This window comes from Saccopteryx bilineata, chromosome 10 (assembly GCF_036850765.1).
Source record: "Saccopteryx bilineata isolate mSacBil1 chromosome 10, mSacBil1_pri_phased_curated, whole genome shotgun sequence".
NCBI lineage: Eukaryota > Metazoa > Chordata > Mammalia > Chiroptera > Emballonuridae > Saccopteryx > Saccopteryx bilineata.
Genome location: NC_089499.1, coordinates 4,954,234 through 4,968,792, shown reverse-complemented (window position 1 = coordinate 4,968,792; position 14,559 = coordinate 4,954,234). Strand labels below are relative to the sequence as shown.

Genomic DNA, 14,559 nt, shown 5'->3' with positions numbered 1-14,559 from the left:
AGACAGACTCCCACATGCATCCACCAGGATCCATGTGGCATGCCCACCAGGGGGTGATGCTCTGCCCATCTGGGCCGTTGCTCTGTTGCAACCAGAGCCATACTAGCACCTGAGGCAGAGGTCATGGAGCCATCCTCAGCGCCCAGGCCAACTTTGCTCTAGTGGAGCCTTGGCTGCAGGAGAGGAAGAGAGAGATAGGAAGGAGAGGGGGAAGGGTGGAGAAGTAGATGGGCATTTCTCCTGTGTGCCCTGGCCAGGAATCGAACTCAGGACTTCCAAACACCAGGCCGACACTCTACCGCTGAGCCAACCAGCCAAGGCAAAAATATGCTATTTCAACTGAAAATTTTTTTCTTTTTCTATTAAGCAATTTTCTTCTGTAAGAAAATTAGAGCAGGCTGAAGAGAACACAGGTCTCACCAGGATGTCGGTCATCAAACGGGTCTGGATCCCCCTTACGGTACTCTTCAGTTTCTTTTTCAATCAATTCAGACATCCTAGCACAAAGGGAAGACGGTCAATTCTAAAAAAGCATATAAAAACACGTTCCACCACCTACAATAATCAATTCAAAAGTCAAAGTGTAAAATAAAAGCAAAAAGTTAGAAAAAGGGTATTTTTCTTATGAACTGAGATCTAAACAACCATCTCATAAAACAATTTCCACTCCCAAAATCATTCTTCTCTCCCCTTACCTATCTCAAAAAATAACACTACCATCACCTGAGAAGCCAATAACCTACAAATCATCATTAAAACCTTTTCTCGGATGTGAGGGCGATCTGGCTGCGACATCTGTCACCCCATTGATCGCCAGGGTTGATTCGGCTGATTTGGCTGGCTAGGCGGGTGTCCCCTTCCTCCCTCACCGCTCCATGTGCGTCCCTCCCGAAGCTGCGAGCTGCGCGCTTGGTGGAAGAGGACGACCTTCCCCGCTAGAGGAGAGGACCGTTCTTCGGTCAAGGGTATACGAGTAGCTGCGCTCCCCTGCTAGAACCTCCAAACAAGTCTCAAGCTCCATTTGTAGGAGAATGTAGGGTAGTCAAGCTTCCAAGACTCCAGACACATCAAAATGAGGCACTGCATGTGGCAGTCTGCCTTTCTTAGGGGAAAAAAAAAAGCAAAAACAAAAACCTTTTCTCTTCATCCCCCACAAGTCCTCTTAGCTCTACCTACAAAATACCTCTTGACTTCAATCATTTCTTCAAATCTTGACCATTCCTACCCTTGTCCAGACCACCATCACCAATTGCCTGGACTACCTGCACTGGTCACCTTGCATTTGTTTCCCAGTTTGACCTGACAATCCATTCTCCAACTTCCAATGACTCACCACAATAACTGAATGAAACCCAAGTACTACCAGGCTTTAAATCATCTGGATTCCGCCTGCATCTCTGACCACTTCTCCTCCGCCGCTCTTTCACCAGCTTCGGGAAAATAGCCTTCTCTGCTCCTCAGAGATCCAGTTCATTACTGCTTCAGAGCCTCTGTAGGTGCTGTTACCTCAGCCTGTCGCCTCCTTCCCACATCTGCGCTCCCACCCCAGCCTCCAAGCAGCCACTCATCTATCTCTCACTACAGATTAGTTCTGCCTTGTCTAGAATTTCATGTATGTAAATGGAACCCATATATTCTTTTTTTTGTATCTGGCTACTTTCACTCAGCATGTTTTGAGTTACCCAGTTTATGTTATATGTCAATAGTTCCTTTTTTATTCATGAATTTTAAGATTTTTTTTAATTTACTGATTGCCTTTAGTGAGAGAGGAAGGGGGAAGGAGAGGGAAGGGGGAAGGAGAGGGAAGGAGAAGGGGAGGGGGAGGGAGAGACAGTAACATCGATTTATTCCTGCATGTGCCCATATTGGCCCTGACTGAGAATCAAACTGGCAATCTCTAACAAACCAAACTATCCAGCCAAGGCATTCATACATTCTTTTTCAAAAAAAAGTCACTTTTAGAGTATCTTAAAGCAAGACTGACATTCTACTCTATTATAATGACAATCAAATACAAGGCTGTCCCCACAGACACCAGTGTGGTGACAGCCAGAGGGAAAGGGAGGGAAGTGGGGGGAGGCTGGGTGCAGGTGGAAGGAGGTAGGGGAAGGTGTGGGCAAAGTGGGGTGAAATGGGGAAGGAAAGAGACTCTGTTTGGGGCGGAGGATGCACAATGCAGTGCGCATTTGGTGTTTTATTAAGTTGTACACTTGAAACCTGTATAGTTTTACGAACCAATGTCATCTCAATAAATTCAATTAATAAAATTAGGAAAAAATACAAGGCTGTCCCACTCTCCAATATCTAGCATGCTGTCCTAACTCAAAGTCTCCTGTATGCTTCCTGTTTACAAAATCATACTTCCTAGTCTTAAGGGTTAAGGTCCCTGCTAAAATTCTTACCCCCTCTACTGTGTTTTTCCCCATCAAGCCTCAGAATTATTTCTACTTTTTCTACCTTTCCCTTCAAACTCTGAAAATTATCTTTGCCACAAGGGGCAATTACACAAAATATACTTAAAGTTACAAAAGATTTACTAATATCTCCAGTTGAAACTAAGTGATACAGCACAGTAGAAGTTAAAAACATGAATTTTGAGGCCCTGGCCAGTTGGCTCAGTGGTAGAGCGTCAGCCTGGCGTGCAGGAGTCCCAGGTTCGATTCCCGGCCAGGGCACACAGGAGAAGCGCCCATCTGCTTCTCCACCCCTCCCCCTCTCCTTCCTCTCTGTCTCTCTCTTCCCCTCCCGCAGCCAAGGCTCCATTGGAGCAAAGTTGGCCCGGGTGCTGAGGATGGCTCTGTGGCCTCTGCCTCATGCACAAGAATGGCTCTGGTTGCAACAGAGCAACGCCCCAGATGGGCAGAGCATCGCCCCCTGGAGGGCATGCCAGGTGGATCCCGGTCGGGCACATGAGGGAGTCTGTCTGACTGCCTCCGTTTCCAGCTTCAGAAAAATACAAAAAACAAACAAACAAAAAAAAAAAAACATGGATTTTGGAGCCAGGTGACTATGGTTCAAATCTTCCACTGTGTGTCAAGTTACTTGACCTGTTTACACCTCATCTGTAAAATGATGGTAACAGCACCTATTCCTTGAGGTTTAAGTTAATATTGTATGCTCTGCTTAGAATAAAGCTTATTTAGATGTTATTACTATAAAAACTGAGAATCAAAAACAAAAACAATTTAAGGTAGCCTGACCTGTGGTGGTGCAATGGATAAAGCGTCAACCTGGAATGCTGAAGTCACCAGTTTGAAAACACAGGCTTGCCCAGTCAAGGCACATACGAGCAGCAACTACTACGAGTTGAAGCTTTCTGCTCCTCTCCCCCCAACGCCTTTCTCTTTCTCTCTCCTCTTTCTAAAAACCAATAAATCCAATCTTAAAAATAAAAAATTTAAGGTAGATACTGACAAATACGGCAGGAGGGAGCCTTGTGGAGGTGCTATGCAAGTTCTGTAACTTGATCTGTAACTTGATCTGTAACTTGATCTTGACAGTATGTAAATTATACTTCAATCACGTTTTTCAAAAAAAACCACAGAACCTGGATTAAGCTCACACAGCATGGCCCAATGCCAGTCCCTTTTTCCAGAATCAGGTCAAAGGCTTGACATAATAAATAAAATAACACAAATAATAAATAAAATCAATTGAAGTTATAAAGCCATACATTTTTCTTAGGAAAACTGCCAGAGACCACAAGAATATTGTGGTTAATAAAAGAGTAGGTGGGCCTGCAGTTCACTTGCTTCTTTACCAAATACCCCCACCTGCAGCCATCTGTGGGCGGAGGGACCACGAAGGCTCCTTAGGAAATAACCAGTGAACAGCAGACCCAGTTTGGAGGATGGCAGAAGTTGCCCATATCTAAAATAAACTATACAGTCCCTTAAACCTCTTCTAACCTTGAAGATCTTATTAGGATCTTGCTCCATACAACTTAATTTTCCATTCCTGCCGTGTATTCACCCTCTACTCTGGGGGGGACCCACTTTCTCAGTGCCACAAAAACATGCCCCAGTCCCTTCTCTCCTCAATACCTTTTTCAGTCACATTTTTCACATTTTCTAGAAAATCTGATTCTCTGTTTTTCATCAAGCTATATTCTACCATCTTTTAAATCCCTGTTCCAAGGAAACATGACCTCATCTTGTACTGGGAAGCCCACTGTAACTGGAGTTAAAACCCAGGATTCTAACCTTATATTTCCACTGTTTGTGCAGTTTTTCCCAGTATCTACGAGGATAGCCCTAACACAACTCTCAGCGATACTTTTATCAACAAATGATGAAGTTGAGATTCAGAGAAGTATCTCATACAGTTCTGACCCACAAAAGGTCAATATTTAAGTGAATAAAAGAAATTCACTCATTTTCTTCCATTCTCATAACTTCTACAACATTTATGAACCATGTTGCCAGATTCAGCACTTCACCGTGCATTATATTCGGACTACTCTGCATTGGTTCTTATCCATTAGTTGTTTCCCAGATTAGCTCCGTGAATAGGGCCCTCTATTTTAGGCTTCACACTGCTGAACAACTTAGCATAGCAACAAAAATCATGGTCATATATGGTAAATGTAAAATGACCTTGAAAATAAAACAAATATTGAGTATTTTTAGTATATGTGTTTGATAACTTTTGAGCAATTAAGTGAATATACTGCTAACATAATTCCCCATTTATGATTCTTTCCTTTCAGTCATATCAATAATCCACCTGTTAACTGCACAATAAGAGATTCTTTGATTCACTGTGGCTGCGTCTCAAGTATCTTGCGATTAGTTCTTTTATTTTTTCCTATGTATTGATTTTAGAGAGAAAGGAAGGGAGAGAGAGAGCGACAGAAACATGGATCTGCTCCTGCATGTGCCCTGACTGGGAATCTAATCTGTAACCCTTGCATCTCGGGACAACACTCTAACCAACCGAGCTATCCAGCCAGGGCTTGTGATTAGTTCTTAATCTCCAGTGCCTCTACAAATTAAAATCCACTTTCCAGTCAAAACAATTCTGTCCTCAAAAATAATTGTATTTTCACATCACCCATGTAGTTAAGAGCAATTGTGAACAAAAGTATTTATTCCTGTTTAAACCTTTATAAGATCAGTTTTCTTTATCCCTAAACAGTAGATCATTACATTACCAAGCTTTATTCACTATGATATCAAAGATTAGATGTTAAAGATTCCCATGTCCCAGTGATCCTGACTAGAAAACAATACAAGCACTCCCCTCCCCAGCCTTTATTTTTCATTTTCTCTTCTCAACACATTCATTCAATAAAATTATGTTTCACAGTTTACTGTGTACTAGGCAGTGGACAAGTCATTTTCTGAAGATATATCAATTAAAATATGTAGCTTACAATTCAGTAAGTTGCATGTAAAGAGAAAATTATAGTACAACATGGCAAGAGATAAAATGGGAGGAAACTGTCTTATATGTTATATATATATAAAAAACAGAAGTGTTAGAGGCCCTGGCCGGTTGGCTCAGCGGTACAGCGTCGGCCTGGCGTGCAGGAGTCCCGGGTTCAATTCCTGGCCAGGGCACACAGGAGAGGTGCACATTTGCTTCTCCACCCCTCCCCCTCTCCTTCCTCTCTGTCTCTCTCTTCCCCTCCTGCAGCGAGGCTCCATTGGAGCAAAGATGGCCCGGGCGCTGAGGATGGCTCTGTGGCCTCTGCCTCAGGCGCTAGAATGGCTCTGGACGCAACAGAGCGACACCCCAGAGGGGCAAAGCATCGCCCTCTGGTGGGCATGCCGGGTGGATCCCGGTCGGGCGCATGTGGGAGTCTATCTGACTGCCTCCGTTTCCAGCTTCGGAAAAATGAAAAAAAACAACAACAAAAAAAACCAGAAGGGTTAGAAATAAATTTTTTTAAAGGTGTGCCCAAACCTTCTAGGGCCATCAAAGGCAGAGAAGGTTTTACAGACATGACTTTTGAACTGTTTCTTGAAAAGATTAGAGCCCGTGAGGCAGACATACAAGGAAAAAAATTTCAGGTCAAAGAAAGAAGTGTAAAAACACACAGACATTAGAAAATACAGAACACTATTTATTCCTTACTGAAGGAAACCAACACTATCAGGCAGAAAAGGAGGTATGGACCAAATCATAAGTAAAAAGTTTACATTTTATTCCAAAGAAAAAAGGGAGCCAGGGAAGAATCAAGAGCAGAGGTATGACAACCAGATTTGTGTACGAAAAGATGAATCTTTCAGCAAAGGGAAGGATGTATTAGAGGAGAGTGGCCAGGTAGCTCAGGTCAAGTGTTGTCCTGAGATGCTAAGGCTGCAGGTTTAATCCCCAGTAGGGCACATAAAAAAATCAACCAGCGAATGCATGAATAGGTGAAACAACAAATCAGTTTCTCTCTCTTTCTCTTTCCCTTTTTCTCCCACTTTCTCTCTCTCTAAAATCAATTTTTTGTGTGTATTTTTCTGAAGGGAGAAGTGGGAAGGCAGACAGACTCCCGCATGCACCCAACCAGGATCCACCCAGCATGCCCACCAGGGGGCAATGATCTGCCCATCTGGGGTGTTGCTCTGTTGCAACCAGAGCCATTCTAGTGCCTGAGGCGGAGGCCATGGAGCCATCCTCAGCGCCCGGGCCACTTCGCTCCAGTGGAGCCTTGGCTGCGGGAGGGGAAGAGAGAGACAGAGAGGAAGGAGAGGGGGAGGGTGGAGAAGCAGATGGGCACTTCTCCTGTGTGCCCTGACCGGGAATCGAACCCAGTACTTCCACACACCGGGTCTATGCTCTACCACTGAACCAACCAGCCAGGGCTTAAAATCAATTTTTAAAAAACTGCTTCTCAGCCCTGGAAGGTTGGCTCAGTGGTAGAGCATCGGCATGGCATGCAGGAGTCCCGGGTTCAATTCCCAGCCAGGGCACACAGGAGAAGCACTCATCTGCTTCTCCACCCCTTCCCCTCTCCTTCCTCTCTGTCTCTCTCTTCCCCTCCCGCAGCCCGGGCTCCATTGGAGCAAAAGGTTGGCCCGGACACTGAGGATGGCTCCATGGCCTCTGCCTCAGGCACTAGAATGGCTCTGGTTGCAACAGAGCAACGCCCCAGATAGGCAGAGCATCGCCCCCTGGTGGGCATGCCGGGTGGATCCCGGTCGGGCACATGCGGGAGTCTGTCTGTCTCCCTGTTTCCAACTTCAGAAGAAAAAAAAACAAAAAAACTGCTTCTCAGCCTTTTAGCTAAGATCAAGTGTAAGACAATAAACACATAAGTAAATAAAAAAGAAGAAGGTAAACTGGAGACAGAGGGATAATGCACACTGCCTAATGCGCCAATCAAGAACTGATCAACAGTCTGACCTGTGGTGGCACAGTGGGTAACCCTGCACTTGCCCGGGTCAAGGCCCATATGAGAAGCAACTACTAGTAGTTTATACTTCCCACCCTCCCCGCCTTCTCTCTCTCTGGAAGGAAGGAAGGAAGGAAGGAAGGAAGGAAGGAAGGAAGGAAGGAAGGAAGGAAGGGCTGATCAACACCTAACGAAAGCAGCAGCAGTGGGAATGGGAAGGAGGGGGAAGCAGAATCCTCAGGGCCTGGTGACTAAATTGTGCTGGTACGGGGACACACTAAGGAGAATGGTTTCAGTCTTTTTAGTTTAAGAGCATTTATACTGAAGCAGGGAATAAGCTTTGAATAAGGAAAATGTTAGAATGAAGACAGTAAGCTCTCTTTCGGATATGGTATGTTTTAGGTGTCTGTGGAATAGCCAGGTAAAGATGTGTGAACCAGCCTGAGCACGCAGGTGGCACACAGTGGATAGAGCACTGGACTGGGATGCGGAGGACCCATGTTCAAAACCCCAAGGTCGCCTGACCTGTGGTGGTGCAGTGGATAAAGCATCAACCTGGAAACACTGAGGTTGCTGGTTCAAAACACTGGCTTGCCTGGTCAAGGCACATATGGGAGTTGATGCTTCCTGCTCCTCCCCCTTCTCTCTCTCTCTCTCTCTCCCCCCCTCCTCTCTAAAATGAATAAATAAAAAAAAAATTAAAAAAAAAAAACCACATGTATAGCCTGACCTGTGATGGCGCAGTGGATAAAACGTCAACCTGGAACCCTGAGGTTGCCAGTTCGAAACCCTGGGCTTGCCCGGTCAAGGCACATATGGGAGTTGACGCTTTCTGCTCCTCCCCCTCCCCTTCTCTCTCTCTCTCTCTACCCCCCCTCTAAAATGAATAAATAAAATTTTAAAAAAATAAAAAAAAACAAGGTCGCTGGCTTGAGCAAAAGGTCACTCGGTCTGCTGCAGCCCCCAGGTCAAGGCATATATGAGAAATCAATCAATGAACAACTAAGATGCCACAACAAAGAACTGATGCTTCTCATTTCTCTCCCTTCCTGTCTGTCTGTCCCTCTCTGTCTTTCTGTTGCTTTCACACACACACACAAAAAAAAGATGTGTGAACCAAACAGCTCAGAAATAGTTCTGAAATTTTAAAACAGAGGGCTCTGAAGTAGAAATAGAGATCTAAAAGTTAATACAGAAAAAATGTTTTAAATCATGGACAGAAACAAAACTATCTAGGTAGAGTACTTAACGTGAAAAGAGAGGAGAACCACAAAGCAAGCCCTGGACTTAAAGCACAGGCAGAACCAGAGAGGAGAGTGAGGACAAAGGGCTTGACAGGAAAGGCAAGAAATTCAAAGAGCTTAAGAAGTAGGAAGATAAAGACTAGTTCTGAAAGGGAAAAAAGTGATTTAAAACTCACAGTGAAGCCTGACCAGGCGGTGGCGCAGTGGATAGAGCGTCAGACTGGGATGTGGAAGACCCAGGTTCAAGACCCCGAGGTTGCCAGCTTGAGCGCGGGCTCATCTGGCTTGAGCAAAAATTCACCAGCTTGGACCCAAGGTCGCTGGCTCCAGCAAGGGGTTACTCGGTCGGTCCGCTGAAGGCCCGTGGTCAAGGCACATGTGAGAAAGCAATCAATGAACAACTAAGGTGTCGCAATGCGCAACGAAAAACTAATGATTGATGCTTCTCATCTCTCCGATCCTGTCTGTTTATCCCTCACTCTGATTCTCTCTGTCTCTGTAAAAAAAACAAAACAAAACAAACAAACAAAAAAAAACCTCACAGTGAAGGTGAAATGTTCCTATACTAGTCTCTAAGTTTTCCTTCTTTAAAAAGTAATTTTTAGCCTGACCAGGAGGTGGCACAGTGGACAGAGCGTCGGACTGGGATGTGGAGGACCCAGGTTCGAGACCCCGAGGTCGCCAGCGTGAGTGCGGGCACATCTGGTTTGAGCGCGAGCTCATCTGGTTTGAGCCCAAGGTTGCTAGCTCAAGCAAGTGGTTACTCAGTCTGCTGTAGCCCCCCGGTCAAGGCACATATGAAAAAGCAATCAATGAACAACTAAGGAGCCGCAACGAAGAATTGATGTTTCTCATCTCTCTCCCTTCCTGTCCGTCTGTCCCTATCTCTGACTCTCTCTGTCTCTGCCACAAAATAAATAATAATAAAAAATTTAAAAAATAAAATGAAAAGTAATTTTTAAAAACTTATCTGTTCATACCTGGTAAGGATAGGTACCATGTCCTGCCCACTGCCATGTTCCTTTTCCCACTGCTCCAGCAGGGTGGTGAGCTCAGCTTTGGAGTCCACGTGTACCGCCACTGTAGTCATGGCTTGGCCTAAGGAAGCAAAAAACAATTATAAAGGCAAACCTGACATATTTCATATATACTACAAAAAGAAAAGTGAGAAGAAAGAAATGCAATGAACAAGAATATGAAATAATTAAAAACAGGGAAAACTTAACCCTTGGATCCTTTAGATAATTTTTCTTTGTGGCACAATAAGAAGCTTGTTATTGGGAGCCTCGATATTCACCAAGTCATGATGAGCAAGTCCTGTCACCTCTCTCAACCTCAGTTTACTCAACATCCACTTAAACGAGGAAACAGACTGAAAACGTGATTCTTAAACTTTCTAGGATCAGTGAAGGTGAAATGTTCCTATACTAGTCTTTGAGAATCAAACAAAAGCTACAATTCCTTTCACCCCTCAAAAGTGCACATACTGCCTGACCTGTGGTGGCGCAGTGGATAAAGTGTTGACCTGGAAACACTAAGGTCGCCAGTTCAAAAAAACCCTGGGCTTGCCTGGTCAAGGCACATATGGGAGTTGATGCTTCCTGCTCCTCCTTTCTGTCTGTCTGTCTCTCTCTCTCTCCTCTCTAAAATGAATAAATAAAAAATAAATTAATATATAAAAAATAAATTAATTAAAAAGTGCATATACTGACCTAATACAATACATAGAATAACCCCAGGTCCAGCTAGATCTCTGAACTCTAAAACTATGAGGTTACATTTTTTTAACAAATGAGAAAAAGCAACTCTCCATAATAAGTTGCTCTTTTATAAGTCTTTGGGGGGAAATTCTATGACAGATAAACAACACTATCCTACTTAAGCCTTAACAAAGTAGATATCATTACCAACATCAAGGAGTATTATAAGCCCATTTGTTAATCAGGCTTCCTAACCTCTCTCACAGCCAATTTCCTGAAGAAGCTGTTGCTGGGTTGAGTGGTCAGTCCAGAAGGCATACAAGACAAGGAGATGAAACAGGCTTTGCAGGAGCCACATGAGACAGAGATACACTGGGAAGGGAGGTTTATAAGGGGCTCCAAAAGGGATAAATAAAATCCAAATGTTTAGATGAGTTATATGGCCCTGGCCAGTAGGCCCAGTGGTAAAGCACTGGCCCAGCGTGTGGATGTCCCAGGTTCGATTCCCAGTCAGGGCACAGAGGAGAAGAGCCCATCTGCTTCTCCACCCCTGCCCCTCTCGCTTCTCTCTCTTTCTCTCTTTTCCCCTCCTCTCCTGCAGCCATGGCTCAATTGCTGCGAGCTGGCCCCATGGCCTCCACCTCAGGCACTAAAAGCTTGGCTGCTGAGCAACAAAGCAATGCCCCAGATGAGCAGAGCATCACCTCCTAGTGGGCTTGCAACAGAGCAATGCCCCAGATAGGTAGAGCATCGTCCCATAGTGGGCTTGCCGGGTGGATCCCAGTTGGAACACATGCAGGAGTCTGTCTCTGCCTCCCCTCTCTGCTCACCGAATTAAAAGAAAGACAAAAGATGGTTTATAGATTAAACTTATCTGCCAAAGTAGCTCTAGGATCAAAATATCAGACCCTGGCCCTGGCCGGCTAGCTCAGTCGGTTGGAGCATCATCCCAAATGCCAAGGTTAGGAATTCAATCCCCAATCAGGGCACACACAGGAAGCAACCAATGAATGCACAACTAAGTGGAACAACAAATGAATGCTTCTCTCTCTCTCTTTCTAACCACCCTTCCTCTCTCTGTCTCTCTGAAGTCAATCAATTTTTTTTTAAATGTCAGATCCTGTCATACAAAACATGAAATTCAGTCATTTTCACTGGAATAGAAACTGTTTTATTTATTTTTTTTCCTGTATTTTTCTGAAGCCGGAAACGGGGAGAGACAGTCAGACAGACTCCCGCATGTGCCCGACCGGGATCCACCCGGCACGCCCACCGGGGGGTGATGCTCTGCCCCTCCGGGGCGTCGCTCTGTTGCGACCAGAGCCACTCTAGCACCTGGGGCAGAGGCTGAGGAGCCATCCCCAGCGCCTGGGCCATCTTTGCTCCAGTGGAGCCTCGGCTGCGGGAGGGGAAGAGAGAGACAGAGAGGAAGGAGAGGGGGAGGGGTGGAGAAGCAGATGGGCGCTTCTCCTGTGTGCCCTGGCCAGGAATCGAACCCGGGACTTCTGCACGCCAGGCCAACGCTCTACTATTGAGCCAACTGGCCAGGGCTGCAACTGTTTTATAAAAAGTCTCACACCAGAACAGGATTACTAGCTGATCTAAGATTACTGTTCACTCTTCTTAAGTTATCTACCATAATACCAAAAGAAGTATGTGCAAGTATCTAAACATGTATACTTGAATAAAGTAGAGACAATTCTGATAGTGACTCATGTCAGCTGGGTAACCCATAACTCCAAAGGAAAACAAGTATTTCCAAAAACAAAAAAGATTAAAATTAAATTAAAATGGTTCTTTTCTGCAGAGAAGAATCTACCATTTCAAACTATCTAACCAAAATTACAGAAGAAAATGCTGCAGGTATGACTTGACTAATATGGACTTCTAAACTTAAGAAAATCTAGGCTGGTGTGACCAGGCGGTGGTGCAGTGGATAGAGTGTTGGACTGGGATGCGGAGGACCCAGGTTCAAGACCCCAAGGTGGCCAGCTTGAGAGTGGGCTCATCTGGTTTGAGCAAAAGCTCACCAGGCCCTGGCCGGTTGGCTCAGCGGTAGAGCGTCGGCCTGGCGTGTGGGGGACCCGGGTTCGATTCCCGGCCAGGGCACATAGGAGAAGCGCCCATTTGCTTCTCCACCCCCCCCTCCTTCCTCTCTGTCTCTCTCTTCCCCTTCCGCAGCCAAGGCTCCATTGGAGCAAAGATGGCCCAGGCGCTGGGGATGGCTCCTTGGCCTCAGCCCCAGGCGCTAGAGTGGCTCTGGTCACGGCAGAGCAACGCCCCGGAGGGGCAGAGCGTCGCCCCCTGGTGGGCAGAGCGTCGCCCCTGGTGGGCGTGCCGGGTGGATCCCAGTCGGGCGCATGCGGGAGTCTGTCTGACTGTCTCTCCCAGTTTCCAGCTTCAGAAAAATACAAAAAAAAAAAGCTCACCAGCTTGGACCCAAGGTCGCTGGCTTGAGCAAGGGGTTACTCGGTCTGCTGAAGGCCCGCGGTCAAGGCAAGTATGAGAAAGCAATTAATGAACAACTACGGTCTCACAACAAAAAAACTGATGATTGATGCTTCTCATCTCTCTACGTTCCTGTCTGTCTGTCCCTGTCTGTCCCTCTCTCTGACTCTCTCTCTGTCCCTGTAAAAAAAAAATCAAAAATTCTAGGCTGTATTTTTTTACTGTGACTCCTAACCATATACCAATTTTTTAAGATAAATTTCTTGGAATAACTTTAGATTTACAGAAAAGTTGCAGATGTTAGAATTCCATTATACCCCTCACCCAGTTAGTTCAGTTTTCCCTTACATCACCATCCTGTTTATAGTGGTACAATGTCAAAATTAAGAAGCCCAACAGTGGTATGTTATTAACTAAACTTCAGACTTAAGATTTCACCAGTTTTCCCATTCATATCCCTTTTCTGTTCCAAGATCTTATCCCGGATACTACATTGCATTTAGTTGTCATTCCCCTAGTGTCCTCTGGTCTATGATGGTTTTTGAGTTTTTCCCTCATTTTTCATGACCTTGGCAATATTGAGAAGTACTAGCCAGGGGGATGGGTGGAGCAATAATTGAACCAAACATTTACAGAATTAACATCAATCCTCAAATTCTTCCAAAAATAGAACAGAAAAATGGAAAAAAAAAAAACAAAAAAAACAAAAAACAAAAATAGAACAGGAGCAAGCATTTTTTTTTTCTAATTTATTTCATGAAGCCAGCATTACCCCGGTACCAAAGCCAGATAACAGAAGAAAACTAAAAAACAATATACTTTATAAATACAGAGGGCAAAAATCCTCAAAATACTAGCAAGTTGAATACAGTAGCATATAAAGAGGATTATCTATCAAGACCAAGTGGAATTTCTCTCAGAAATGCAAGAGTGGTTCAATACACAAAAATCAATTAATATAATACACACACATTAACAGAATGGAGGGGAAAAATCATGATTGATTCAGAAGAAGCACCTGACAAAATCCAACACCCTTAAATGATAAAATATATAAACATGACCCCATGGTCACTGGCTTAAGCCCAAAGGTGGCTGGCTTGAGCCCAAGGTTGCTGGCTTAAGCAGGGGGTCACAGGCTCAGCTGTAGCCCCTGATCATGGCACGTATGAGAAAGCAATCAATGAATAACTAAGGTGCCACAACTATGAGTTGATGCTTCTCATAGCTCTCCCTTCCTGTCTGTCTCTCTCACTCTCACAAATAAAGTAAAATAAAATAAAATAAAATAAAGAACTCCTGCAGCTCAACAACAAAAAAAAGACCTGATTCAAAAATGGGCAAAGAGCTTGAACAGACATTTCTCCAAAGATATATAAATGGCCAGCAAGCACATGAAAAGATGCAGTCATTAGCCATTAGAGAAGTGGAGATCAAAACCACAAGATAGCAGTCACACCTACTTAGAATGACTACACCCAAAAGATCAAAAAAAACAACAAGCACTGGCAAGGAGGTGGAGAAATTGGAACACACGCTACTAATATAAAATAGTACAACAAATACATCCTTGTTTCTTAAAAAACGTTAAACATAGAATTACCACAGAACCTAACAATTTCACTCCAATGCATATACCCAAAACAGATATTCAAGTAGTTGTACACAAATGTTCAAAGAAAATTCACAATAGCCAAAAGGTGGAAACAACCGTAAAAGTCCATCAATGAGTGAATGGATAAATGTGGTTATATTCATAAAATACAATATTATTTAGCCACAGAAAAGAACGAAGTACTGATACATGTCATAGCTATGGATAAGTCTTAAAAACAACATG

The 14,559-nt window shown here is 44.3% G+C and overlaps 1 protein-coding gene across 3 annotated transcripts in view; it reads right to left on the bottom strand.

The window, feature by feature from the left end:
• Window positions 1–14,559, bottom strand: part of DCAF1 (DDB1 and CUL4 associated factor 1) — a 60,325-nt gene that overhangs the window by 40,029 nt on the left and 5,737 nt on the right. For 2 of the 3 annotated variants that reach the window (XM_066245194.1, XM_066245196.1), the window contains exons 2-3: window positions 9,552–9,669; window positions 421–497 (exon numbers count right to left, since the gene is read on the bottom strand). In XM_066245194.1, the coding sequence (XP_066101291.1) occupies window positions 421–497; window positions 9,552–9,661 (187 nt within the window). In that variant the 5' untranslated portion in view covers window positions 9,662–9,669. The remainder of the gene's footprint in view (window positions 1–420; window positions 498–9,551; window positions 9,670–14,559) is intronic. The other variant, XM_066245195.1, reaches the window with a different exon arrangement.